This window comes from Saccopteryx bilineata, chromosome 12, assembly GCF_036850765.1.
Source record: "Saccopteryx bilineata isolate mSacBil1 chromosome 12, mSacBil1_pri_phased_curated, whole genome shotgun sequence".
NCBI classification, from domain to species: Eukaryota; Metazoa; Chordata; class Mammalia; order Chiroptera; family Emballonuridae; genus Saccopteryx; species Saccopteryx bilineata.
In genome coordinates, this window is record NC_089501.1 from 17,720,614 (window position 1) to 17,745,250 (window position 24,637).

The 24,637-nt window shown below is 38.3% G+C and overlaps 1 protein-coding gene across 1 annotated transcript; it reads left to right on the forward strand.

Moving 5' to 3' along the window:
- Positions 1–526: 526 nt before the first annotated feature.
- Positions 527–15,221, forward strand: GJA1 (gap junction protein alpha 1). Its single transcript, XM_066248042.1, has 2 exons — positions 527–729; positions 12,274–15,221. Exon 2 carries the CDS (start codon positions 12,290–12,292, stop codon positions 13,436–13,438), a length of 1,149 nt encoding a protein of 382 aa, XP_066104139.1. The 5' UTR covers positions 527–729; positions 12,274–12,289; the 3' UTR covers positions 13,439–15,221.
- The last annotated feature ends 9,416 nt before the right edge of the window (positions 15,222–24,637 follow it).

Genomic DNA, 24,637 nt, shown 5'->3' on the forward strand with positions numbered 1-24,637 from the left:
TCTCTCCTCTCTCCCATCTCAGCCATTTCCTTTGTTAATTGTCCCTACTTAAAAGAAAAGGAAATAGCTCATCAGATAACTGACAACTACGTTTAACTTCGTACACCTTGGCCAACATGAAACAAATCTGCACTGCCTTTACTCTTTTTCACCATTTTTACTTACTGTAACATGTATATTTTACTTTAGAAAAGTCTGTAGTAGTATAAAATATACAACTAGGTATTATCTCAGGACCTCTGGTGGAACCAGCACTAACCAAAACCAGTCATTGTTATCTGTAAAGAGGAACTACAAGTCGTAGCATTCAAGTCTCTTAATGCTGTCATTTCTCTCATCAGCAAATTTAAACCACAGCTTTATCTCTCGACCTCGCTGTTCCTCCTTGCTTCTTCATCAACACCCGTCCACGATCCCCGGCCTGCTCCCTACCCTTCTCCCCGCCTTTCCTCTGCCCCTCCCCTCTCCCCTAGCCCCTCCTCCTCGTTGAGTCAGTGGCTTGAAACTTTTAAAAGCTCTGTGTTCCAAGTTAGAAAAAAGCTTTTTACGAGGTACCAGCACTTTTCTTTCATTAGGGGGAAGGAGTGAGGAAAGTACCAAGCAGCAGCAGACTTTTAAAACTTTAAATATAGACAGGTCTGAGTGCCTGAACTGACTTTTTCTTTTTACTTCATCCTCCAAGGAGTTGAATCAGTTGGCGTGCCTACTTCACTTCTTTTAAGAGAAAGAGTAAGTTTTTTTTTTTAAACTTTACCTATTCGTTTCTTTTTCTACAAGTAAAACGTTTCTCAAGTTTTTAAGTGTTGTATAAATGTACTTTTGGCATGATACTGTAAATGCAATGATAAACTTGAAAGTGTTTCTATAGTTTGAAAGTTTAAATTGAACGTTTGGGTTTTGGGGTTTTTTTTAAACTGGTTTTTTATTAACGATGCAACAGGTAAAGTAAGATTTAGATCTTTCTGATTAGAATAAAGCACTATTTTACTGGATATTTGGTTCTTCATTTTTTTTAGTAAATTTTTACTTTTTTCGTAATCAGTAATAGTCTAGATGCTTTGTAACGAGGGGAGGGGGTTAAGTAGGGGTCTGGAGTGAGAATTTGACTGACAATATCACAAAAATCAAAGTGCAAATTTACTTTGCGTGCTCGCTATAGAATTGTACACTTGTGCTTTTTCATATGGAAATCTTGATTGATGTTCTATAGCCCTGCAAAGCAAGCTTCTTAACAAAGTGCTTTGTTAAGACCTTGCGGTTACTTGACTTCCACGTGGTCCCTTCCTAGAATTTTCCCCGGTAAACAAAAAGGTATAAAAGTCAGTGTTGTAATATTGAGGTTTTTAAAGCAACAGTAAAGAGTTACTTTGTTTCATCAACCACTGTGAAAAACGTGAGACCCGCAGGAGAGTCACCTTTTACTCCACGTTGGCAATTCAGGAGACGAAACCCCTTGAATGGCTGATGAGTGGTTACTTACAAAGCATTGGGGGCGGGGGGGGGGGGGGACAGACGTTCAGAGAAGAGTGTATGCCAGGGTGCGTTTCCAAAACCGTCTCCGAAAACCGGAGCTCCTAGAAAGAATATGAATCGAAATTCCTTAAACAGCGCCTTAGAGGGAGCTAACTCCCCCACCTCGCTCCCCTCCCCCGCCTTCCGCCTGGCCGAACCTGCAGACCTCAGAGGTCTGGGCAACGCTCTGGAGTGGGAGCTGCCAGTAGGTGAAGATGACGCTGGATTGTCATTAAAAAGGGTTCAATGTCTCTAATGCTCTTATTGGTAACACACGTTCCGTTAGCGTGCTCGCTAAGGATTCCGTCTGTTCTAACTTCACAGACCAAAGCGATTGTTGAGATTTTTGGTATGACCCCGTAGTTTGAACTATTTATGCCGAGAATGCTGAAAAGCGCTAAAAATGAAAGCTTAGCGGAGAGGCCCGGCGCCGGGGAGCGTCCGGCCGCTGCGCGCCCGCGGGCCCGCGGGCCCGCGGGGCTCTGGCGTCTGGGGCGCGGAGCCTCCAGCCTTCCTCACACGTCAAGCCCTGCGCAGGTCCGAGTTCCGCCACCGACGAGGAAGGGAGAGGGCGATGGGCTGCGGGCCCAGCGGCAAACTAACGCGTGGTTAATTTAATTAAGCATGTCAATCTAATCTCTCTAACCTCTCACCCCCATCCGCAGGTTTTTTGGTTTGGTTTTTTTTTTTTCCTTTTGTGAATTCCTACCGGTTAAGCGGTGGTAAGGAAATCTGAGTACCTTGAGAATTACCGTACTTAAGTTGCACTTGTAACTCTCCTGGAAGTTCTCGAAACTTATCAAGAATGTAGGGTGGGGTGGGGTCGGGGTCGGGGTTGGGGCCGGGGCTGGGGTGGGGTGGGGTGGAAGTCCCATAATGAAATTAGGAAAGCGTTCATGACGTGTCCAAAGGCAAATCCACGCAGGATTCGGAAACAAACTTGGAGTTCCGAGCAGCGGATCGCCCACACTGTACCCTTAGAGGGTCATTCACATGTTTACTGAGTGAGCATCTCTGACAAGGCTTCTCCTTACCAGCCTCCTTCACAGGCTAAGCCATACCCGCGTTTCTCCAGAAGTGTGAAGTAGGGGTAGGGGGAGCTATAATCTTGGAAAAACAGACATGGTTTAGGCTTTATTTGGAGATGGGTTTAATCTCTTTTGCTTCCAAACAAGGTTAATAATGAGAAATTACTTCATTTAATCTTCCGGAAAATTAGGCAAACTTGAACTCAGTCAAAAGTAGCCCCCTGGCATTTTAAGAAACGATTATGAGATTTTTTATTTATTTATTTATTTTTTAAGAAGCCCTATCTTTACTTTTTGTACAGGGACTGCTGTAAATAAAAGCCAGTAGGAATGCAGAGATCTCATTAAATTAACTCCATCCCCGAGAATGAAATAAGCCAGTTATATAGAAAATACCTCAGGGAAGAGTAATGCATTCTTCTAGGTAGGCCTAATTGATGGAAACTAGACCAATGGCAGGAAGTAGTTTCTGTCCTGGCAGCGTGTTGAATTCTGTACCGCTGAAACATGTCCCCCAACATGTGATATGTTTTTGTTCCCAGATTTTGGGTATACGGTAGTTGTCACCTGTCTTTGGCCTGGAAAATGCAGTGGTAGTGTTCTCACTTTTCTTTCTTTTTATTGAATTTATTGGGATGACACTGGTTAACAAAATATCCAGGTTTCAGGTGCACAATTCTACAGTACATTCCTGCACACTGTATTGTGTGTTCACCACCCTAAGTCAAGTCTCCGTCCTTCTCCATTTATCCCCCTGCTTCCACTTTCTTCACTGTTGAAACATTCCACATGTTTCTAATACCTTTTGAAGTTTATCAGCACAGCTTCCCTTTGCACTCTGGCCCTCACCCTTTAGAGCGCTGATTCCTAGTTTCTGGCTTTCCCTGGGAAACAAGGTTGCATAGATACTCGGCAGCAAGGATTTAAAAGGATATGTTTTCAGATACTGACTATCCTGTGTTACTTAAATGTTTCCAATTCTGCATAGAGAAGGAAAATTCATGATAAGAGTGCATTCCTTAGTTTGTCTTAATATTATCCAGAGATGTTCTTAGGTATGAGCCTCAGAGCCTTTGTATGTGATACTGTAGGAAAGGGAGTGATAGGAAACTCACCAGTGATTAATAATACCTTCTGCTCCACCTTTCCTGTTGTTATGACTTCCCTTCAAGATTCTCAGCTGTTTGAATAGATTGTTGAAACTTGTCCACACACATCAACTCAGCTCTGGAAAAATAGTAATTATCTAGTGTTTACCATTAATGTTAATATTCAGTGTAGAGATGTCACATTAAAAACAATTCTCCAGAGTTTCTCTTATGCAGGATGTTAATTATTATTGTTATTATTATTATTTTTTGTATTGATGGGGTAATAACCTAAGTTCTCCACTTTGCCTGTTTAAATTCACTGTTTTGGCTGTGTATGTACAAACTATGTTTTGCCAAAATCAAAACACATACCATGGTGAGAGATACACATCTATATAAATAAACTCAATGACTTTAGCCTTAAAAAGTTCCATACTCTTTATCCAAATTTTCCTACCTTTCTAAAAAATATGTTTTATGGAATGCTCAAAATTTACAGTAATATGAAAAGTAAAATGTTCTCTTTTTTCAGCAATTTATTTGAGCCAGATACATTCTATAGGATATGGATTTTTTTGTGTGTGATTTGGGGAAGATGTCTCCAAACAAATACAAAGAAGGCAGACGCTCTTCATGGTCTTTCTCCCTATCAGTTTATAAGGGGCAAATTCTCATAAATCTGTATGGGATTGCCAAAATAACAATACTGTACTCATTGCAAGAGCATCTTGAAAATTAATTTTGATTACCATTAGGAAAGTGTTCCTCATTTCTTAGTTGCTATTTTGCTAAAGAAAAGATGCCAAAATTAGAAAATAAATGAGCTATGTTTACACCTAAAGGTCTTCTAATGATTAATATAATAGCTAAACTTTCCTGAGTTCTTATTAAGAGCTTCACATGCATGAGTTATCTCATTCAATGCTCATTGAAGAAAATAGACTGTTCTTTATACAGTTGTGAAGGTCCTAGGGGTATGTTTATATGATGACAAAATAACCAGATTGTTCCATAAAAACAGTCGGAACATCAAAAACTGAGAAAAATGTTTTTTAAGTCCATCACTACAACAGAAGAACATGGTTTTTAGCCTGCAACATCTTCTAATATGGTGTGTTTTGTCTAGCGCTCCTGAAAGTAGCCATGAGAAACATGTCAGTGTGGGACTTGGGTGCTAGCTGTGCAACTACGGAGAGGATTAAATTGTCCCTGGTTGGCAGCTGTCATCCTGTTTTCCGGTGGAGTTCCTCACCCCTTAACCACCATCTTACTATTTTGTGTAGACAGATATAGGTTGACTATGTGAGGAGAAGTGAGAGCCACGGAAAGAAAGGCTTATTGATATGTTTTTCACCCTCCCACAAAAATACCTTACGCAGTTCAATACCACCCGTAAAATATCTGTGGAAGTGTAACAGTATTATTCTTTACAAAGGAAACTTAAGGCAAATAGGGAAGAAGCAGAACTTTAAATTGAATAGATGTTTACATGGCACTTGCTACACCACAGTTAGGCTAACTGTCCAGGTATAAAAAAGCAACGGTTGTGTAATATCTGATGAACTGGGAATATCAGGTACCTGATAAATCATGTAACTGCCTGCCTAGATTGAGATTATACACTGATGCTGTATTAACCAGGGTAAATATAAGATCTTGTTCTTTCTCTTCAGTCCCCCAACCTTCTGCCAAGATTTTTCATCCTTGAAATAGACACAAGTGTAAACAGGCTATTTTTTCTTGCAATTGTGTTTGCTCTCAGTGACAAAATCATGTGGTACAACCAGAGTTAGGGTACCACAGAATTGGGGGACAACCCCATATTTTTGTTGTTATTTTTAGATTTTAACCTGTAACAATTTAACAGTGATACTGAATAAACGTGTAGGGTACATGTTGCAGTTCTGTGGGCATCCCAGATCACTATGGCTGGTCTAATAAAGTCAAGAAGCTCTTAAAGAGGCATTTTTGGTTGTTGTTGTTTCATTTAATTCAATCTTATTGCTTGCTCAGAAACCGTTTGAAGCATGTTGTTTCAACAAACAGTTCTGTTTCAGCAATTGGCACTTGAAAATTGAACAGTCTGCATAATATGAGATGCTTGCAATACCTTTTTTTTTTTCTTACTGTGAAAGTTTCCTTTTCACAGTAAACTTTTAGAAGTTTGGGACACATGCAATTAAGAAAATTCCAAGAAGATAGTAAAAAAAAAAAAAAAAGGTGTTTTTTTAAACTGGTAAAGCCTGGTTGTTTTTGTTTTGTTTTGTATGGTACAGGCCCCATTTAATTCACTCAATAGATATTTATCTATTACTCTTTTAAACACTGTGAATACTGCAGTGAGTGCAAACTCCCTCATGGAGCTCATATTCTTGATGAAGAAAGCAGATAGTGATAACACCTTGGCATGGAGGGAGACAAACAATAAACCTGTAAATATATAATACATCAAATAAAGCTAAGGGCTATTAAGAAAAAAAAAAGCCAGGCAAGGGGAATAGGAAGTGACAGGGCTGGAGTAATGGCCAATGAGGTTGTGAGCTATGCTGATGGAGGCAGATTAGCTTGTTAGTTTATTTTTTCAAGACCGACTGAGAAGAACAGGTTGGCAAGCAAGTTGACAGGGTGACTGACATGAAACTTAAAGTTACGGTTGAGACCAGGCTAAGAGCAGGAGTGATGGTAGAGACTTAGTCCTAGTCTAGGTGGGGGAGGGGCAGTTAGGGGGAGATAAACCTGTTGTATTTGCTGATTGGTTGAGAGTGGGTTATGTTAATTACATGTGGGTACGACTATTACTAAAGGAACATCAGGTTGCTGTAGCTGGAAGATTGGTCACAACTCAGCCCCACTCAGCCATTTACTGCAAAGGATAGGGGTTTTTACCAAAGTTAAAGACATTATGGGGGTTTACATTTTAGTTTGGGGGCTTAAAATTTTTTGGCCTTAGTATATTAGAAACACACTCATGCCATTTTCTTTTCCTGCAAGAAATCCATAAATGATATTACCAAGAAGTTCCATAGACATTTCATTATGCATTTTTAGACTTCATGATTTTATTCTTTCAAATATTAATAACTTTGTCTTCCTTATGTGTTTTCTTTTTTTTTTCACAGAGACAGAGAGAGTCAGAGAGAGGGATAGATAGGGACAGACAGACAGGAACAGAGAGAGATGAGAAGCATCAATCATCAGTTTTTCATTGCGACACCTTAGTTGTTCATTGATTGCTTTCTCATATGTGCCTTGACCGTGGGCCTTCAGCAGACTGAGTGACCCCTTGCTCGAGCCAGCGACCTTGGGTCCACGCTGGTGAGCTTTTGCTCAAACCAGATGAGCCTGCACTCAAACTGGCGACCTCGGGGTCTTGAACCTGGGTCTTTCTGCATCCCAGTCCGATGCTCTATCCACTGTGCCACCGCCTGGTCAGGCATGTGTTTTCTTTTGATCATAAAAAGGTGATAGATATCAAGTCTCAATTTAGTTTTCAACAGTCCTGTTTACCTTTATTTTAAGTCCCTTCTCTCAATTAATTTACAGTTGTCTCTTGGGGAAAACCTTTAAAATCGAGAGGAAAATATTTCCTAACGCCAGTAATCATGAGGACATGAGTGAGATGAAGTGACTTGACTGCAGCTTTGCCACAGTGATTTGTTTTTAAGGCTCTGGCAGAAGAGATAGTCAAAAGTCACTTAAAATTGAAGCTTTAGCCTGACCTGTGGTGGCGCAGTGGATAAAGCGTCGACCTGGAAATGCTGAGGTTGCCGGTTCGAAACCCTGGGCTTGCCTGGTCAAGGCACATATGGGAGTTGATGCTTCCAGCTCCTCCCCCCTTCTCTCTCTCTCTCCTCTCTCTCTCTCTCCTCTCTAAAATGAATAAATAAAATAAAATAAAAATTAAAAAAAAAAAACTCTAGGTGTGTCTTATAAAAAAAAAAATTGAAGCTTTATTTTTATTTTGAATGAACTATCTGAGTCCTTTTGCTTTTGGGAACAGCGAGTTTGGTGGAGTGACCTGACACATGGGGCTGGAGGGACAGGAATGGGCGAGTCCTGTCCCCAGGTGTCCAGATAGCTTCTGCTCTTCGTTCTGCGCCCCCCCCAACCCCAACTTTTTAGATATTCTCTATCCCTTTTGTTTTTCTGAATATTTTGAACAACAGAGCACCAAAATTGTCAAGAAATCATTATTTGCCTTCTGGCCTGAAACCTTACTTTAGAATTACCTGGTGCATTTTTGTTTGTTTAAGAAACGAAAAGCGCCTGACTAGGCGGTGGTGCAGTGGATAGAGCGTTGGACTGGGGTGCAGATGGACCCAGGTTTGAGATCCCGAGGTCGCCAGCTTGAGTGCAGGCATCTGGTTTGAGGAAAAGCCCACCAGATTGAACCCAAGGTCGCTGGCTCCAGCAAGGGGTTACTCTGTCTGCTGAAGGCCCGTGGTCAAGGCACATATGAGAAAGCAATCAATGAACAACTAAGGTGTTGCAACGAAAAACTGATGATTGATGTTTCTCATCTCTATCTGTTCCTGTCTGTCTGTCCCTATCTATCCCTCTCTCTGACTCTCTCTCTGTCCCTGTAAAAAAAAAAAAAAAAAAAAGAAACGAAAAGCTTATTTCTAATGCTCCTCTCCTCCGAAAATCAGATTCATTCAGACTGATGAGTGCTAAGAAGGTATTTTTTTTTAATTCATTGATATAAGAGAGAAAGAAACATTCATTTATTGATCCACTTATTTAATGCATTCATTGGTTGATTATTGTACATGCCCTGACCGAGACAGGGGATCGAATTTGCAATCTCGCCATATCAGGACAACACTAACCAACGGAGCTCCCTGGCCAGGACAGGAATGTATGTTTTCAGCAATTGCTGCCAAGTGATTGTGATGTAATTCAGAAACCAGACTGTAAAGAGAACTGAGGGTTGTTGAGCAGTTCACACTAGGGGGTGCCTGTGGCTTTTGGCCTCTAGTCTAGATCAGATAGAAAATGTGATCTAGTGATACAAAGAAAGCAGAAGAAGGGGAAGGGTGGTCCAACTGCTGGCAAGCATTGACTTAATGCAAATTTTGCACAGCTCCTTAACCTAATCATTCTACATGTAGTTTCAACTTTGAAACTTGGAAGTGAAGGCATGAGGTTTTCTCATATATCAAAAAGAAAATATACTTGTGTTTTGGTGACTATGAATGAGGTATATATATATAGTTTGTAAATCAATGCCAGGCATTCTGTAGACATATAATTTTGCTTTAAAAAAATAAAAACTACATTAATTCTTCAACTAAAACTATTAAAAAATGAAAATATTAAAGGAGCAAGCGTTTGACAGAATTTTTGATTCACAACAAAGTGAACAACTATCAAAAACAGGTTACAATTTTTGTTACCTCTCTGAGAATCACAAGCATAAGCCATTAAACATTATCTGATGATCTGTATGATAGTGATAATGACAGGTAGCTACATTTTACAGGATGCTAGGTGTCCAACTGGATAATTCATCTTATTTAGATGAAAGAGTATAACTCATTACTGCAAATAAAAATGGGGGGGAGGGGCTTAAAGAAAAGATAGCTTTTGCAATTAAATTGTTGGTATATTAATAAAGAACTACTATCTAGTGACTTGTCCAGTGGCCTGATTCATGAAACTGAAGTTAGTAGTTAATTAGCACAAACATCCATGCAATCATATTTTACTTGGAATACTGATCAAACATTGATGAAAATGACCTCTGCTCAGTGTGCCTGTCATATTTCTAAATAAGTTAAGTTTGTCCTGACCTTGATCATTGCATAAAAGTGATATGTGTGCCAACAATTTATCATTTTACACTTGTTTGTCCCCTCCACCCCTCCCCGCAATGGGAATATCTGAGCAAAAACAGATGACACTAGCAAAATATTGTAATCACTACAAACAGAGTTAGGGCCAATTTACACATCATCACATAGAAACTGTCTATTGATATAGTTTCAAAAATTCTACTATTTTGTTTGATCCTCCTGGACTGTTCTTATTCCTTCCCAATGTGGTATTTTCTGCTACATTGAAGGTTTCTTTCTTTTATGTTCTCTCACCATCAAACTGTTCATCAAAACTAAATTACTCTCTGACACTTCAAGCCTTCCTGTGGCTATTTAACCCTCTTTGGTCAACCTTACAAGCCTTTGTTCTTATTTGACTGCTCTTTTCATACATCAATTTTACTAAGTTGTGACTACAGAATCTAAAGTAGCTTTTTCTAAAAGTAGAAGGGAAGCTCCCTTTTTATGGCCACTGGGAGAGTGTTATTTCTGTGACCTGCTCAGTCACCTCCCACACCTCCCACTGCATTCTTTGGCACCAGTCTCTAGGCTGTCCTCAAAGATATCTATTGCTTGCTAATTGAGATAGTTAGTGCATAGTTTCACTTTATGGAGCTCATCTCTTTGTTTCATTCAGGAAATCACAGGCCGGATTTCCATTTCATTTTTTCTGTCTCTGTAGCCAGGAAGTGCACGCATTAGACAGAAATGTAACGTCGGGTGGCGGGGAAGAAGACTTCTCTGGATTTCATCTATTTCCTCTAAGGAGAAGATGGCTCGAAGTTCATACCAGATGAGAAGCCTCTTTATGTTCAAATAATGAATATAATTCTAAGAAGCCTATATAATCCTAGTTTTAGTTACACTATTTAAAAGTCGTTACTAAGCTCCTGGAAAGTCTGTACTTTAGTTGTTTTTGATTATTAAATAATATTTGAGTACTTCATCCTTTTTTAAATCCTCCAATTACTACTCTCTGTTCAAAATTAGACTATGTTTTCTATGCCTGCCACATGTAAAGTTATTTCTTTTTCCCCAGCATTTAGCCCTCACTAAGATTACATATATCAAAGCATGGAAAAATCTCTAGCTGTAAACCAGCTTTATTATCATTTTGTAGTCAGTGTAATGCATTGGGAAGCCTTGAACATGGACATAGGATCAAGTTTTCTTTTGGCTCTATTGATAGCTAAATGTTTTCTGTATCCTTAAGACCTCAATTTTCATCAGTTAAATGAAACACCACCAGTTAGAAGTATAAAGTGAAATTGATAAATAACTTTTGGAATATCAGCTATCTCTACAGACTAGAGTCTTTTTCTCCTCTCCAATAATGGGCATGTTCTAGGCTTAGATAATTAATTAGGTATTGACAGGAAATTTAGGTGTCATATCGGCTGAGAGCCCAAAACTCAGGTAGGGAAACTGAAGTATACAGCAATAAAAAGATGAAAATCAGTCATTTTTGCTAGAGATAAACTTTAAAGTGGTTTGTTCTTTTTATTTTCCAGCCTATAATTAGGAGACAAACTTTTATTCATTTTAAAGAGGAGAGAGAGAGAAAGAGAAGGGTGGGAGGAGCAAGAAGCATCGACTCCCACATGTGCCTTGACCAGGCAAGCCCAGGGTTTCAAACTGGCGACCTCAGCATTCCAGGTCGATGCTTTGTCCACTGCACCATCACAGGCCAGAACTTTTACTTGAAATATAATGGGTATTTAGTTTTTGTTTTTTAAAGTAGGTTCCCACATACATTGTGTCAAAATGGTGGGATTCAGTACAACATATTTTTCTTTGGACTGAAGACAGACTCTGAGCCACATAAGTCACTGCTTAGGAAGAAACAGAAATACAAATGATTACAATATACAGAATGCACAAATTCTACTTGAAATACGAAGGAGAAACATTTCAGAGTACATTTAGGAATAAGGTGCATAAGGTTGAGGTATGGAAACAGCTTATATATGTTGATCTGCATGGATATGTATGTTTATGGGCATCCTCACCTCAGTTTTTAGATACAAAAATTTCTGAATAACGCATCATCAGCATTTTACTTAGGCATGCATCCAAACACAGGACTACCGGGCAAGAACTGTCCTCATTCATCAGACGGATAAAATAAGCAGAGGCACTTAGCAGACAGACAGCTCTTTAAATCACGTTCAGAGGCAGTGGTTGAAACTAATACATTTTCACAGGTTAAGACTGAAACTTACTTGGCACATAGGCTCTGCTGCTTAAGTTTTACTGTATCGAGAAAATTGTAAGACCTCTTCTGGGAGGCATGGGACAGAAAGAGTTTACACTTTTTTTTTTCCTGAAGTAAGAAGTGAGGAGGCAGAGAGACTTCCCACATGTGCCTCACCGGGATCCACCTGGTATGCCCACTAGGGGGTGATGCTCTGCCCATCTGGGGCATTGCTCCATTGCAACTGGAGCCATTCTAGCTCCTGAGGTGTAGACCACTGAACCATCCTCAGCACCCAGGCCAACTTTGCTCCAATGGAGCCTTTGCTGCATGGGAGAAGAAAAGAGAGACAGAGAGAAAGGAGAGGGGGAAGGGTGGAGAAGCAGATGGGTGGCCTCTCCTATGTGCCCTGGCCAGGAATCGAACCCAGAACTCTCACACACCAGGATGATGCTCTGCCGCTGAGCAAACCGGCCAGTGGTTTTTTTTTTGTTGTTGTTGTTTTTTTAGAAGCTTGCTAAAAAAGGTCCAAAACCTTTTACAGTATTTTTGACCATCTGCTGAAATGAGCCTATATTAAGCTAACAATTTGCAGTCTATGATCATTCAGTTGTCTTTTTGTTTCTTTTCAGACGGCGCCCAGACAACATGGGTGACTGGAGTGCCTTAGGCAAACTCCTTGACAAGGTTCAAGCCTATTCCACTGCCGGAGGGAAGGTGTGGCTGTCTGTCCTTTTCATTTTCCGAATCCTGCTACTGGGAACAGCGGTTGAGTCAGCCTGGGGTGATGAGCAGTCTGCCTTTCGTTGTAACACTCAGCAACCTGGTTGTGAAAACGTCTGCTATGACAAGTCCTTCCCAATCTCTCACGTGCGCTTCTGGGTCCTGCAGATCATCTTTGTGTCCGTTCCCACTCTCTTGTACCTGGCTCATGTGTTCTACGTGATGCGAAAGGAAGAGAAGCTGAACAAGAGAGAGGAGGAACTCAAAGTTGCTCAAACAGATGGTATGAATGTGGATATGCACCTGAAGCAGATTGAAATAAAGAAGTTCAAATATGGGATTGAAGAGCACGGCAAGGTGAAAATGCGAGGGGGCTTGCTGCGAACCTACATCATTAGCATCCTCTTCAAGTCTGTCTTCGAGGTGGCCTTCTTGATGATCCAGTGGTACATCTATGGGTTCAGCTTAAGTGCCGTTTACACTTGCAAAAGAGAACCCTGCCCACATCAGGTGGACTGCTTCCTTTCTCGTCCCACGGAGAAAACCATCTTCATCATCTTCATGCTGGTAGTGTCTTTGGTGTCTCTTGCCCTGAACATCATCGAACTCTTCTACGTCTTCTTCAAGGGTGTTAAGGATCGTGTGAAGGGGAAGAGCGATCCATACCATGCTACCACTGGCCCACTGAGCCCCTCTAAAGACTGTGGCTCTCCGAAATACACTTATTTCAATGGCTGCTCCTCACCAACCGCTCCCCTCTCACCTATGTCTCCTCCTGGGTACAAGCTGGTTACTGGAGATAGAAATAATTCTTCATGTCGCAATTACAACAAACAAGCAAGTGAGCAAAACTGGGCTAATTACAGTGCTGAACAAAATCGAATGGGACAGGCAGGAAGCACCATCTCCAACTCCCACGCACAGCCTTTTGACTTCCCTGACGACAACCAGAATTCTAAAAAACTGGCTGCTGGGCACGAACTACAACCACTAGCCATTGTGGACCAGCGGCCTTCCAGCAGAGCCAGCAGTCGCGCCAGCAGCCGACCTCGGCCTGATGACCTGGAGATCTAGATCCAGGCTTGAGCATCAAGATTCCACTCAATTGTGGAGAAGCAAAAGGTGCTGTAGAAAGTGCACCTTAGGTGTTCATTTTTTTTTTTCCAGTGGAGGTGGTACTCAATAGCCTTCATCATGAGGCTTAGAAAACATAAAGATATTAGAATACCTGGGTTCATTGGGGGTGTTTGGGATAGGTGGGTGGAGAGGGAGGGGATAGGAAGGTACATTGTGGTATTTAATGTAGTTGATTCAAAGAACTGAAGTTCTAAATAAAAGTTTCATTTAGGTGATACACAGATAAGAGTTTTTTTCTCCCCTTCCCCTACCCCCTGCCCCCGCAGCCTCATACCATTAAGAATAGTTCTATGTATGTGAAAGAGTGGATGATATTTTTGACTTAATACTTTTCTGTTTTACCAAGAAACTGAAATAACTTTGTCCAGAAAAAAAAAAACCTTTCTGAACCTCTTAATATTATTTTTTTTATCAAGAAAAAGGTGGAAGGTTGTTCTTATGTCCCTGTTAAAACATTCCAAGGTTAAAATTTGCACTTTGACGGTAAGCTTTCTAGGCCTGACCCTCCCTATGGCAGTGGACTTGTACTACTATATATTGTATTCTTGGTATCAGCTAAAAGTTCAGACAAAGCCCACAGGAAGAGACTTTCCATGCATTTGCAAATCTCAGCCAAGTTATATGTACCTTTTTTACATCCACTCACATTTTTTTGCCATCACTTTTCATCATTCCTCAAATACGATTCATATTCATTGAATGATTTCTGTAAACATTTTTAAAACAGTTGAGATGTCACTTAACATTTTTTGAGTTGAGTCAGGGAAGCAAGCCATGTTCAATATTTAACAATCACTTGTATGTGTATGTGTGTGGAAGAGTGTGTTTTATTTGTCATGTATTGGTACAAACAGATACAGTACAAACTCACACAGATTTGAAAATAATGCACCCACAGTGTTCAAATTTGAACCTTTCTCATGGATTTTGTGGTGTGGGCCAATAATGGTGTTTACATTATATAATTCCTGCTGTGCAAATAAAGCACACTTTTTTTCCTAAAATGTTTTTCCCCATGTATCCTGTTATGGATACTGGTTTTGTTAAATATAGTTCTTTTTTTCCCTTTTTTCTTTTTATTTTTTATTTTTAGAATATAGCAGTAAATGCTATTGCTGAAATGAATGATTTTTTTTTTTCTGAAATGTAATCAATGATGCTTGAATGATAGAATTTTAGTACTGTAAACAGGCTTTAGTAATTAATGTGAGAAACTTAGAAGAACTGCTTAGAGTGGACGATTAAGTGTGCCTAAATGATTTTTGCAGTAACTGTTATTCTTGGTTTTGTCCTACTTAATGCACATTAATTCAGAACTTGTTTTCTGTTATTAGTTTGGCAGTCTTTTGGAGTGACCAGCAACTTTGATGTTTGCACTAAGATTTTATTTGGTATGCAAGAGAGATCGAAGGAGGTTCAGTAGTACACATGTAACTAATTTATTTGAAATGTATCTTCAAGAAATCTTCCAGTTTCTTCAAATGCGTTCTTAAAACTCATCACCGATGATTAGTGAAAATGCAGAGTATCATACTTTCCTTCTTGCATGTCATCTACATAAACAGTTTTGTACAATGAGAAATGCTAATTTGTTTGACATTCCATGTTAAACTACTGTCATTCGTGTTCAGCTTCGTTGCATGTAACGTAGACCTTAGTCCATCAGATCATGTGTTCTGGAGAGTGTTCTTTATTCAATAAAGTTTTAATTTAGTGTAAAGGCAGTCTCTATAACCTGTGTGATTTTAAACCTCTTATTGCATCCATTCACTATTATCAAAGACATTTCTTTTGGTTATGAGTATTTGGGAAAATAAGATTCACAAGATTCAAAAATCTTTGAAGTGATGATATTTATCATTAATTAGGTTTAGTGCAACATTATCATTTTTGGATATTGATTCAACTGAGAAGAAGATAAAATATATGTGTTAAATTTGGAATATATCCAATTCATGAACTGTATGAATAAGTTTAAAATAAAATACTATTGAGTAATTTAGAATATCCATGCATGACAAAAGTAAGTATAAAAAAAGACAAATATGCTTATTTGAAGACACTAAAAATATATTACAAATATAATAATATGTATATATTTTTTATATAATATAGACAGAAAATAATATTTAAAAAATTCTTAGCACCCAAGGAAAACTAGACCATTAGAGAGAGTAGAACAATTCTGAGCAATTAATAATATTCTCTAGTTTTAAATATTAAGTATAATAACATTTTAAGTCACATTTCAAGAATGTTTAACTTATTAAAATTGGCTACATAAACATTTTAACACAAAACTAGTAGATTATTGGAACAAAAAAAAAGTACTAATTTAGAAATAATGTAGTCCAATTCAGTTGTTTCTTTTTTTTTTAATTTTGATGAAGAAAGGTTTTAAGATTTTCCTAAAGTCAAAGGATTATCTAATAAACAGTTTTCTAGTCAAATAATATGATTAGTACTGGCAACAGTTCAAGTATTATTTCACTGGCTGAAAACTAATGGGAGACGCAGGTTTTCTGTGCCTGGTGTGCTTGTCTTTGCTATGGGTAACAGAGAAACTGATTTGCGTATGTGTTTGCGTATCCTACACAAGCAGGGTTCACTGGGTATAGATGGACAAATGATTAATACTACTGAATGGTAAAGCAGTAAGGTGGAGTCAAAAATGGGTTTCTGATGTTTGCATGTGGAGGTGGGAGGGCAAACTATATCTTTGAGAAGTAGTTATAGCCCATCCTAAACATTTCCCAACTTGAAAGCTTTTCACAGTTTAAATGAGTATTTAAGCATATTATGAGTATGCAGTCTTAAATTATAAAAGTATATGAAATAAAAAAATCAAGCCTCTCACCTCTCCTTATGTGCGAACATACACATTAGAGAAGTCCTAATTCCCCAAAGAAATTACTGTGGAAAGTTGCAGATACCAGGCACTTTGTTGAGTAGTGGTCATTCTTAGAATTGACTACACAGTCCCTGCCCCGTGAAGCTGACAATTTCAATACTTACAGAAGTTTTTAAAATGATATTCCACTCTTCATTTTGCTTTTCTTATTTGGCTGCCTGCTTTCCACAGCTAAAAATTACAAGGGAACTGTGCAGTTTCATTCCACAAATACTTATATAATACAATTTTTGCATGAAATTTTATATTAAAAAATTGAAAATTTTGAATCATCTAGAAATAGTAGAACTTTCTGTGATGGTGGACATGTTTTCTGTTCACTGGTAGCCACTAGCCACACAGCTATTGAGCACTTGAAATGTGACCACTGAGTGTAAAAAATGAGTGAATTTAATTTTATTTTAATAGCCATTTGTGGCTAATGACTATCATATTGGGCAATAAAGTTCTAGAACCTGCTAGGGAATAAAAAAGTTAAAATTGGTTGGAAATTGAGGCTAGGACAGTCATGTTAGAAATGGAAATAGGAAAGATAAATGTCCTTTTTATAATCTTAACTATTTCTTGTAAATAGTAACACACTCGTAAGCAAAGCCTCTGCTTTTATATAAAATTCCCTAGTCTTTGGTTAATCATATGTTTTATATTACCATTGTTTTACTTCAGAATTTTATACACAAACTTATGCTGCCTATTTTTAAAAGTGGTAGGATTCTCTAATGTCTTCAAATATTGGGAAGAAGGCCAGTGCCCTTATTTGGTTCGAAGCATTATCACCCTAGCCCCTGTGGGTCTTTATTAAGCTTCCAGGCCATGGGCTGTTTTTTTACCTTATTTTGAGAAAATTGCTGAACCTCAACCTGCCCAGGGTGCTAGTTCCCTGCCCACAGCACCGCCTCTCCTAAAAATACCAAACTGCAAATTCCAACATGCCAAAACATCTGGGCTTTATTCTTGGAGGGAGAGCAAAATAATGAAGTTTGGGGGCTTATTAAAGTCTTAAAGTGAGTTCTTTTTATAAACAGCACACCAACAGTGTAGAAACATGTTTATACTCTTTACTAGGCTCTGAGATTCTGTTTCTACCTTTTCTTGGTTGGGCAAATCCAGCTGAGCCCTTGGCATGTCAGAATTTGCAGCTGGCAATTTTCAGAACTCAAGAGCAGACGTGGAACAAACACTGTAGAAACAATGCTTCAAGAGGAAGGGAATAAGGAGAGTGTCCTGTAAAGAAGAACGCTAATATAGAAGAAAAAAATTTACATTTGTTCCTTGACCTTCAAAAATGTTGAAATTTTAAGTCAGATTATTCTGGTCTCCGGATGTTTCTTTCAACAACCAAATGCTTATTTGGGCTATGACGTGTAGAGTAATTTCAGTGCCCACACACTTTTCTGTTAAATATAAAAACTGTCTCAAGAGGCACCCACCTTAGAAAGCAAACCCTGGGCTCGAGTCTTATTTAATGCATTGAGCCATCTGCCCCTATGCAATATGGAAGGAAATGGAGCCTGTCATTTATACTAGAGTCTCTTGTGAGTCAGTTACTCTACAAAACCATGCATCAGAATTAGTATAGTCAGTAAAATAGTTTTTAGTTGCTTTGGTAGCAAAAACCTTGAGGGTAATGTTGTTTTTATAGTGAACAAAGAGAAGTGTAAAAGTGTCAATTGTTTTTTTAAAAATTGAGTCAGTTACATATTTCATATGTTCCCGTACATTTATTAATTCTGTTACCTAATTTAGAGACCCATCCCTTTGAAAATTAAAACTAACCATAAGCCTACATTGTGAAAAATGACTACAATTCAGGTGAACTCAAATAACTTTAGACAATGAATAGTAAAATGTTGAGATTTATTAAAATGAGACTGGAATCCTCAACTCCAGTCAATCTCAGAGTATAAATGAAATGGCCATTGCTTTTGAAGACTTACTGTGAATGTGGGTCAAGTTCAAGTTAGTTCCTCAACTCAGAGCAACTGAAATTAAATTGACCTTTATAATTTTCTACCATATTAATTTCTAGTCATCCAAGCTACTCACTATATAAAGACTTATTTAAAGATAGATACAACTGGAGAACTAGTGAAAGAAAATGTTTGTTCTGAGACAACTTTCCATGTTTTGGCCAAGCTTGTCAATGACTACCTTTTATGGGCAGGTAGGTAATTTAAAAATATTTGGGGAGGACCACTTTACATTCATAAGATTCAAATTTCAGTGAGTCTGGAGTAATTTAGAAATTAAATGTAACTATATCCAACATCCTGTCATCTATAATTAAGTGTAAGTTAAAATTATAACAGAAAGTTATATTTAAAATAGCTTATCATTTATAATTTTATAATTCATAATTTAAAAAACAGTGACAGCAGATACAATAAATTATAATGTGATTGAGATTATTTTTTTCAGTTTAAAACATTTTTTTTTTAATTTTCACATTCTTGGTTTCTTCAGTCTAACCAGAATTTTCTGATTTGTGATAGCTTTAAATAAATGTGTGTGTGTGTGTGTATCTTTTTTCTCTCTCAAGTATTGGTCACAGCTGAAGTTTCAACCGTGTTAATTATTTCCCATTCTGAATCTGCAATTCAAATTAAAATGGATTAAATGATAGAAAGCTTCCATCAAATTCCTTCTCTTTTTTTGCACTCATTTAGAACAGTTTTGTTGCTAGATTTTGTTTGTTAATTTGTGTTATCAAACACTTTGTTTTTTTCATATATCTTACACTTTGCTCCTTTAAATATTTACCTTTTAATAAGTAAGTGCCCAGTTAAACATTTCAACTCTGGAATAATCTAGCAGATGTTGAAATTTATAATCAGTGGAAATCAACAACGAATTCATTTACTTTCATCTTTACTCTGGTCCTCACTTGTCTGGAAGACTTGCTGCACTTTGTAATTAAAGAGTACAAGAACTGTAGGTGATGGTTATCTAAGACTCCCAAGATAGCAAATGTGGAATTCAGGGTGCCAATTGGCATCTGACCATGTTTAGTCAGCATTATAACCAAGCACTGCCTCTATACTGATTCTACATAAAAATTAGCTATTATGCATGAAAAAAAAAAAGCTAAGGAAGTTATAATGTATTACAAGATACATAAGAGAAAATTTTCAGTGTGGGAATCTGTTCATGGAATAGTATTCATCTTTTAAGGAAAAAAATAAGAGTAGTTCTGATAAGAAAAAGTATAATTAGCTACAAACAAATTTATAGGTTTTGTTTATTAGCAGCACCATAGCTTTGGAAATAAATTAGTAAAACAAAAAAAATTAACTCTGTTCTAAAAATTTATTTAAAAATTAAATTCTACTTGCGACAATATGGATAGACCTTGAGAATATTATGCTAAGTGAAATAAGTCAAGAAGCTAACAACTATATGATTTCACTCATATATGGGATATAAAACTAAAACTCACAGACAGAGGCAAAAGTGAGGTGGTTACCAGAGGGAGGGGGTAAAACAATGGTGAGTTTAAGGGGCCAAATATATATATATGGTGTACACCTGAAAAATTCACTCTTGATTTGTCATGTATCGGTCTAACATAGGAATGAGCTCATAGTTTGTGGCAACAAAGGTAACCTGATCATGGTTTTAGTTATTTAGACCGGAATTATTTTTTTTATTTAAAAAATATTTTTTAACAATTCTCTCAATTTGTGGCTAAAGGCAGGATGACCTTTAAAAAGCAGACACTGTTTTTAGAAGCCACATTACATCAAGGCTGCAAATGTTTTCAAGAATTAGAAACATGAATGTCTTAACAATTTTCCAAAAATCCCAGGACTTCTGGGGAACTTCCAGTATTCATAGCACAGAAACACAGTTGCCTCTTGAAAAGTTGTTCAGAAAACTTGGGTAATAAGTAAACATGTGCTATGAGGTAAATAAAATGCTATGGCAAGCGAAAACTGTATAATTGGAATTAGGTGAGGAATTTGCAAGAAAATGGTGTCTGAAAAAATTCTTGCCGCATTAAATAAGATTTGGTCTTGTGTTCATCCTTATATAGTACACATTTTAAAAAGATGATGCTCAAACAAGTCTTATGTCCTTTCTTGTTATTTTTAGTATCTACCCAAACCATAAATACAACCATATGTCAGGGCAAAGCTGTATGATGGTTTGAACATGGTGAACTTTTATTTCTAACATTCATTTCCATTTATAACAACTAACCTATTTCTCATCAATGATCAGATTTTGCATATTCTCAATTGTTTGTGGGCTAGAGCTTTGAGGGATAGAATATTTTTCTTCTAACACTTTTCAATACCAATAATCTCAAACATGGGTTTTTTTTCATCTATCTAAGAATATTTTTATTTTCTCTCCCACATTTATGGTTCTAGGAATTTTTGGAGCTGGTAGAAGCACAGATAAGCTGAAATTGATTACTTTGGATTGTCTGTCATTTATGCACTATATATATTGCCTTTAGCAAGATACATAGATAGCTTTAGAAAGCTTGCTTTATGTCATTTTGCTTTCACGAAAGACCTATATTAGTAACAGTTTTTGCTAACTGGGAGAAATCCAAACAGAATTTCTGTTTTGATTAAAAAAATAGGTGAAAGGTGAAAAGCTTTTATTTTGCAGGGACCTTTAGTTGTCAAGTCAACACATACCCTAAAGGGTAAATGGCCCCTGCCAAGCTCTTCTTCCCAACATCTGGGCATCAGGCTGCCATAGCATTGAACTGGTTTGTCTCAATTTATTTTGTGCATTCGTTAACAAGATGAGTTTTATGGTGTTGGGGACCAAATAAATAAACAGGGTATTTGTGCAATCTGGACAGAGATGCTGGGCCCAAATCCCACCTCCTTTGCCTAGTTAACAAAGAGCTACACCTGATTCTCATTTGTCGCACCCATGTTCTCCGGAGGAAGCTGGAAGCTAGTTTCTTATTAGTGTAAAGTAGATTTGGATGGTATAGTGGGGGTTGTCTTTGAATTGCCTTGGAAACTTAATTGAATTACCACATTTTTTTCTATGAATAAAAGTGGATGTGCTTCTGGGAATGGGGGGTTACGGCTAAGGAACAGTAGAGACTGTTTGCTGTGGTGTCCTCCTAAACCTATCTATCTATCTATCTATCTATCTATCTATCTATCTATCTATCTATCTATCATCTATCATCTATATCTTTAAGTCCCTGTCTATCATTTATTTCAATTCCATAACTTTTCCTGTTCGGGACTCCGGTATATACTTGTTGTGGTTGCACCCCAACAATTGGCACCCAAAGAGTAGAATTACATGCCATTATCATGGCTTTTCAGCATTTTCCATGTTCCTCCTTTAATCTGTATACAGACAGAAAATATTTACTTATGGTTGTTTCCACTATAGAGACTGCTGTCTTAGGGACACTGCTGATGAGGAACTATTTCAGCAATTTCTCCTTCTTCAAAGACTTGTCATCAACATAGAGCTCCATGTTTTATAGGACATATTCGAGCTCACTCCATGCTCCCTGGAGCTTTAGCACAGGGAATGCCCTTGTTGATCAAGCTACTCAAAAGAAAATTATTGGAACAACCATGACAGATCAAGCAATCCAGTCTCATACTATTCATCATCAGAATGCTGCAGCCCTATGTAAACAGTTTCAACTTTCTCGGGAAGCAGCACGACAGATTGTTAAATCTTGTCCAAGGTGTCCTGTACTACAATCTGTCCCCTCGTTTGGAGTTAACCTTCGAGGACTCCTACCAGGACAACTTTGGCAAATGTATGTTACTCATATACCTTCATTTGGCAAACAGTCCTTTGTCCCCGTTACAATGGACACTTATTCTGGATTTATAGTAGTCTCTGCCAGAACAGAAGAGGCTGCTTAACATGTTATAGCTCATTGTTTGTATGCCTAAAATTATTAAAACTGACAATGCTCCTGCATATGTAGGAAAAGCATTTACTACATTTTGTCAGACTTTTAGAATTGACCTAAAGACGGGAATTCCTTACAATCCCCAGGGTCAAGGTGTTGTAGAGCATGCACATCAAACACTTAAAAATCAATTAGAAAAAATTAAAAAACAGGAACTATATCTTTGAACTCCTGCAAATCTTCTTTCTCATGTTCTTTTTACTTTAAATTTTTTGAATACTGATGTACAGGGTATTTCAGCAGCCGAGAGACTCTGGAATCCTACAAGGAAAGCCTTCCCTGAAGTGCGATGGAGGGACCCACTCACAAGAATCTGGCAAGGGCCAGACCCTGTCCTCTTATGGGGCCGAGGATATGTGTGTGTTTTCCCAGGTCTGCTGAAGCTCCTCGGTGGATTCCTGAATCATTGGTGAGACACCATGATTCTGAGTGAGAGACTCACTTTACAAGGACAATTGTGTAAGACTTATTTTACTATGCTTTCATCCCTTTTTCTGTTGAGAATAATTAGAAGACTAGGATACTTCTTAAAGTTGTATTATTATCTAATTTTCTTTAATATTCTAGATCATTTTATTTCTTTCCTGTTGCATGCCTGGAAAGAGGGCAAAGGCTTTGCCTAAACAAAAATCTCATACGGCCGACTTGAGATTTTTCAAGAGAGATTTCTGTTTGGTGTTTACCCTTGTCACGTTCCTATTAAAATAGCCCTACACATAAGATCTAGCAGGCCACATTCTAATTTCTAAAATCCCGGGTTTCACTCTTGATTTGTATAATTGTATGTGAAGTCTTTGTGGGGGGTTTTTTGTTTTTTTTTTCTGAAGTTGGAAACGGGAGGCAGTCAGACAGACTCCCGCATGCACCCAACCGGGATCCACCTGGCATGCCCACCAAGGGGCGATGCTCTGCCCATCTGTAGTGTTGCTCTGCCGCAATCAGAGCCATTCTAGCACTTGAGGCAGAGGCCACAGAGCCATCCTCAGCACCCGGGCAAACTTTGCTCCAATGGAGCCTTGGCTGCAGGAGGGGAAGAGAGAGACAGAGAGGAAGGAAAGGGGAGGGGTGCAGAAGCAGATGGGCGCTTCTCCTGTTTTCCCTGGCCAGGAATCGAACCTGGGACTCCTGCAAGCCAGGCCGACGCTCTACCACTGAGCTAACTGTCCAAGGCCTAGTCTTTGTTTAATGTCTAAATGTATCTGTCTTCAAGGCCTGAATTAAGTTTATGCATGCAAAAATTGGAAATGCCGGCTCTAATATTGTAAAAATAAAATATAATCCATACAAATTTAAAAATTTAATTGGAACAAATAAAGTACACTCATTGAAATTTGGATAAATGAAATGTAGATCTTAAAGACTTCCTAATTTAGCCAAACTGCTCCAAGCTAAAGTTAGTACAGCTACAAAGCTTGAAGCAGGGTGGATTTGCTTAACAAAGGTATAAATTTTTTTACTCTTTGAAATGCCTGTTGATTCATTGGGTAGAAGTGTTTTGATGGGTGTGGGAATGTTGCTTGAAAGTGCATTTACTGTATTTTGTTGGAGGTTGACATTGAGATGGGTGTTTCTTGCAGTTTTTGAGGTCAAGGTGTTGTGAAATGTACTAACAAATGCTTAGAGGTCAATTGTAAAAATAAAAAAAAAAAAAGAAAAAAAATGGGAGGGAGAGAGTCATGTCCTGGAACTCCTGCAAATCTATTTACTTTGAAGAATTTCTTTTGAATGCTGATGTACAGGAGATACCAAACCTCTTTCTTTTGCAAACTTCTACCCTCTTTTATTTGATTCAGCTAGCAATGCTGTTTTGTCTTTTTCTAAATAGTTCCAGATATACAGAAAAAGTTTATATAGGTGGATGTGGACCCTCAAAACCCTCAGCGAGATCTTCTGAGCATGGCTTTTAAGGTTTGTAATGACCAAGAGGAAAAGAAAATGCAAACAAAGCCCAAAAGAGATCAGGAAAAATACCATCTCTTGGCATACATCCTTAAAGGCTCCAACGCCCCAAACGGGACTCATAGGACTCATCAGGGCTCTGCTTCAAGAGTGGAAAGGAAGGTCATTGAGCTAAAGACTGCCAGGCTTCTCTTCCCCTACCAGGGACATACCTTTGCTTGGAAATAAAAAGGGATACTGGAAGGTAAGCTGCCCACTTACTCCTCTAAGGGAGGGTTCAGTCTCTTCCAGCCCTGATCCAGCCACCTGTAATCTAACCTTGTCTAGCCTGCTGGGACTTGACACTAAAGGCTAAAGGTGCCCAGGGCTGTTGGCCCTATCTCACATCACCATGGATGAGCCTAGGGTAATT

Coding starts and splice junctions, on each gene's coding strand:
- GJA1 (XM_066248042.1), top strand. CDS start 12,290: ATGGGTGACTGGAGTGCCTTAGGCAAACTCCTTGACAAGGTTCAAGCC.